At 43.5% G+C, this 4809-nt stretch overlaps 1 protein-coding gene across 1 annotated transcript in view; it reads left to right on the plus strand.

Moving 5' to 3' along the window:
* The window catches only part of LOC143301481 (uncharacterized), an 11401-nt gene extending 8164 nt beyond the window's left edge, over positions 1 to 3237 (plus strand). Inside the window, exons 4-5 of the mRNA XM_076615796.1 lie at positions 1088 to 1256; positions 2959 to 3237. Coding sequence (XP_076471911.1) covers positions 1088 to 1256; positions 2959 to 2968 — 179 coding nt within the window. The 3' untranslated portion in view covers positions 2969 to 3237. The remainder of the gene's footprint in view (positions 1 to 1087; positions 1257 to 2958) is intronic.
* The last annotated feature ends 1572 nt before the right edge of the window (positions 3238 to 4809 follow it).

A 4809-nucleotide genomic window follows, 5' to 3' on the forward strand; every position in this document is an offset into this window, starting at 1 on the left:
TAACTTTGGTTAACACAGAGAGAGAGAGGGGGGGTGGGGAGAGGGGAAGGAGAAACGTGAATATAACGGAATTTGGCTGACACAGAGAAAGAGAGAGAGAATGGGGTATGGGAGTGGGGAGAGGGGAAATAAGGGGTACAGCGGACTTTGGCTAACAGAGAGAGAGAGACAGAGACGGACAGACACAGAGAGAGAGAGACGGAGACGGGAATTAATGGGTACAGCGGAATTTGGTTAACGGAGAGAGAGAGACAGAGAGAGACGGAGACGGGAATTAATGGGTACAGCGGAATTTGGTTAACAGAGAGAGAGAAAGAGACAGAGAGAGACGGAGACGGGAATTAATGGGTACAGCGGAATTTGGTTAACGGAGAGAAGGGGTAGGGGGAGTGAGTTTAACGGAACTTGGAGAAAAAGAGGAAAGACTAGAGGAAAAGAGAGGGGACGGAGGGAGAGAAAGGGGGAGAGAGAGAGAGGAAGAAGGGGAGGAAAAGAGAGAGAGAGATGAAGGGAGGGAGAGAAAGGGGAAGAGAGAGAAGGGAGAGGGGGGGGAGAGGAAGAAGGGGAGGAAAAGAGAGAGAGAGAGATGAAGGGAGGGAGAGAAGGGAGAGGGGGGGAGAGAGAGGAAGAAGGGGAGGAAAAGAGAGAGATGAAGGGAGGGAGAGAAAGGGGGAGAAAGAGAAAGGGGGGGGGGTAGAGAGGAAGGGACAGAGGGGAGGGGTGGGGTGAGGCAGGGAGGGAGAGAGAAAGGAAAAGAGAACGAGGAAAAAAAGAAGTAGGGGGAGAAAGATATATATATATATATATATATATATATATATATATATATATATATATAGCACGACTTAAAGAGGTTGAGGGAGAGAGAGACGTGGAAGAAAAAGAAAGAGAGAAAGTAGTAATGTAAAACGTCACTGTTACAATTCATCTGTGAATTTCTCACATTTCATGCCTTTCACAATATTCAGTGACCATGATTCTCGTGCTGTCTTATTGAAGTGCTTTATTTGAAACATCACTCATTTGGAGATACTAAATAAGTAAAAGAATAAATGAATGAATAAGTAAAAGCGCTGTGTATGTTCAGGATCAGGGGGGCCGGCGGGGGAGGAGAGGGTACCCACGTCCTCCTTGACTTCCGGAAGACGCCGGAAGTTGTGGGTGTGCGTGAGGTGCGTGGTGGCCAGACCCTCCGCAGCGCTGGTTCCCTGGGACACTGAGGTCCCTGCTCGGCCTGTGGACAGCGCTCCGCTCTGGTCAGTTCATGGCGATGATGGTGATGGTGATGGTCATAATGATGGTGATGGTGATGGTCATAATGATAGTGATGGTGATGGTGATGGTCATAATGATGATAGTGATGGTGATGGTGATGGTCATAATGATGATAGTGATGGTGATGATGATGGTCATAATGATGATGATGGTGATGATGATGGTCATAATGATGATGATGGTGATGGTGATGATCAAAATGATAATGATAAGAATGATGGTTAATGAATGATCATCTGGTCAGTTGATGATGATGACGATGATGGTGATGACAATGATAATAAGATTGATGGTAGATCACCTGTCGGTTAATGGTCTTGATGTTGATGACGGTGATCATAATGATGATGTCAAGAATGTTTGTTAAGAATATCATCTGGTCAGTTCATTAAGATGATGACGGTGATCATAATGATGATGTCAGGAATGTTTGTTAAAAAAATATCATCTGGTCAGTTGATGAAGATGATGACGGTGATCATAATGATGATGTTAAAAATGTTTGTTTAAAATATCATCTGGCGAGTTCATGAAGATGATGATGGTGATCATAATGATGATGTTAGAAATGTTAAAAAATATCATCTGGTCAGTTGATGAAGATGATAATGGTGATCATAAAAATAATGATGGTTAAAAAATGATCATCTGGTGAGTTAATGGTGATGATCATGGTGATCATGATGATACTGATAAAAATGATTATTAGAAAAAATGACCATCTGTTTCAGTTAACGGTGATGATGATGGTGATCATAATGATAATGATAAGAATGATGGTTAAAAAATGTCATGAGAATGAGAATGAGGATGAGGAACAGCAGTGATAACTTTCACAACAGAGACAACAATAACAATGATGACAATAGAAATAATGATAAGAAGGAGAAGAAGAACAACAACAACAACAGCGATAATGATAATGATAATAATAAGAAGAGTGATGAGAATGCTGATGATGATGCACACACATATATGTATGCGCGCATACCCCCGCCCCCCCCCCACCCTCCCGCCCCCACACACACACACAACGACATACAAGGAGTGAAAGAGAGAGAGTGGATTTGTGAGTGGTGGGGAGGAAGACAGAGTTGCTATTTGGATGAATGAATACATGAATGGACGTGTGTGTGTGTGTGTGTGAGTGTGTGTGTGTGTGTGTGTGTGTATTTGTGTACGTGCGTATTTGTATCCTATGTGTGTGTGTGTGTGTGTATTTGTGTGTGTGTGTGTGTGTGTGTGTGTGTGTGCGGGTGCATTTGTGTCCTCTGTGTGCATGTATGTGTGTATGTGTGTGTGCGCGCGCGCGCGCTCGCGCACGTGTGTGTGTGTGTGTGTGTGTGTGTGTGTTGTCATGTGTGTGTATATTTGTGTGTGAGTGTATTTGTGTCCTCTGTGTGTATGTGTGTGTGTGTGTGTGTGTGTGTGCGCGCGCGCGCGCGCACGTGTGTGTGTGTGTGTGTGTGTTGTAATGTGTGTGTATATTTGTGTGCGGGCGTATTTGTGCCTTCTGTGTGTATGTATGTATGTATGTGTGTGTGTGTGTGCGCGCTCGCGCGCACGTGTGTGTGTGTATTTGCGTGTGCGCGCGCGCGCGCGCGCGCGTGTGTGTGTGTGTGTTGTGCATGATGCACGGATAATTTTAACTGATTTAACTGCACCTTTTTTTTTTCCTCCAAGGAATCGCTAGCTGTCACGATCGGAGAGAGAAAGAACACGTCAACGAAGGGAAGCAACCGCCAGTACAGTCCTTATCGTCGTTACTTCCCTTGCACGGTGAACCTGAAGTTTTGAAACCACTGTCCAACTGCGCGAAACACTCGCACAACTCATCGCTCTGCAGTAATCGGCATGTTTAACACAGCTGATGGGTGGCGTTCGACCCTGACAATTGGAATGATGCTGAAGAAAATCCCTGTTGCTAGAGGTACCCTTTAACTGATCATGTTGAGATAATAAAGTTTTGTTCTGATTTCTGATTGAATCTCTTCTTCTTCTGTTGTGTAGCCACAATCAACACGTTGATTATTTTGCCAAAATTTTTTTGGGGGGTTTCTGCAGACCAGTTGCTTGACAAAAAACAACAACAAAAAAAAAAAAAAAATTTTTTTACTCCAATCACATTCACACTCTCCCTCCTGCCCACTAACTGGATCAGAGGGGGCGAGAAGTGACAGGCAGGCATCCTATTGATGGCCCCTGGCACCCCCCCCCCCCCACCGCAGCGCCCTCCCTCCAGCACTCCCCCTACCCACTACTTACCTAAACATTCACTCTCACATTCATACCCGACAACTGCTGTAATTTATCCTGTGGTTTTTGCCTACTCTTGGAGTTTGGCAGCAGCGACCTTGAGGTGAGAGGTGACTCTGCTTTTGAAGCTGCTGGGGGAGTCTGCCTCAACAGTGTTTGCTGGGAGTTCATTCCACTCACTCACCTTGATTCTGTGTCATAGAAACAATCACAACCACAGCCACCATCCCAACAGTGCTGCTACTACTGTTACCACTACTACTGCTACTACTGTTACCACTACTACTGCTACTACTACTTCTACTACTACTGCTACTACTACTACTACTACTGCTGCTGCTGCTGCTACTACTACTGCTGCTGCTGCTGCTGCTAGCATGATAATGATAATAACTTTGCATTTTCAAATTTGCATTTATATAAGAAGTATTTTGCATAAATTATTATGTAGATGAGAATGTCAACTCTGTTTATCTCACAGGTCGTGTAAAGTAGTTGCTTTGACAATATCAAGTTCAGTGTGTTGGTGCAGTAGTTATTTGGAAAGTTTTCCGCGATGTGCATTTGTTGTTTTTAGCGATATTCTTTTTTTTTCTTCTTTCTTTTTTTTTTTAAAGGACAATATTTGTTGCCAGTATTCTATGAATCATTCTGATCTGGAACCATTTCAGTTTAATTTCTTTTAGAGATTCCTGATTTTGTTTATTTTTTGTTTGTTTGTTTGTTGTTGTGTTTGCTTTAGCTATGAAAGTTAGAGTGAGGATTTAAAACGAAATCATCAAAAACAATCATACACATGTTTTGCATGAGCTGGTCTGTTCTGCCGGCACATTTGAAACCCCCAAAAATATACGAAATGCAAGTGGAGCACAAAAATAAATTCATCATTATGCACATCGTGGGAACACAGACCTTTGATTGCACAATTGTATGTGCGAAAAGAAAATGATTTACTAATATCTGACCAGAAATCATCTCTCATCAACCTTGACAATGTTTTCTGCGTTGTGTACACAAAACGTGGGCCTCCATCTGTACATAGGCGTGCACCAGCATCACATGCCTACCTCAAAAAACATCTGGTGAAGGGAGTTCACACCGAACAGATTTCACATACGACCAGCAATAAATAGTGTATATTATATTAATTATTTATCAGCTCTCTCTCTCTCTCTCTGTCTTTGTCTCCCTGTCTCTGTCTCTCTCTCTCTCATGCACTCACACACGCACACGCGCGTGCGCGTGCACTCACACAGGGGGTTCGTGCGTGTTTATGAC

This window comes from Babylonia areolata, chromosome 27 (assembly GCF_041734735.1).
Source record: "Babylonia areolata isolate BAREFJ2019XMU chromosome 27, ASM4173473v1, whole genome shotgun sequence".
NCBI classification, from domain to species: Eukaryota; Metazoa; Mollusca; class Gastropoda; order Neogastropoda; family Buccinidae; genus Babylonia; species Babylonia areolata.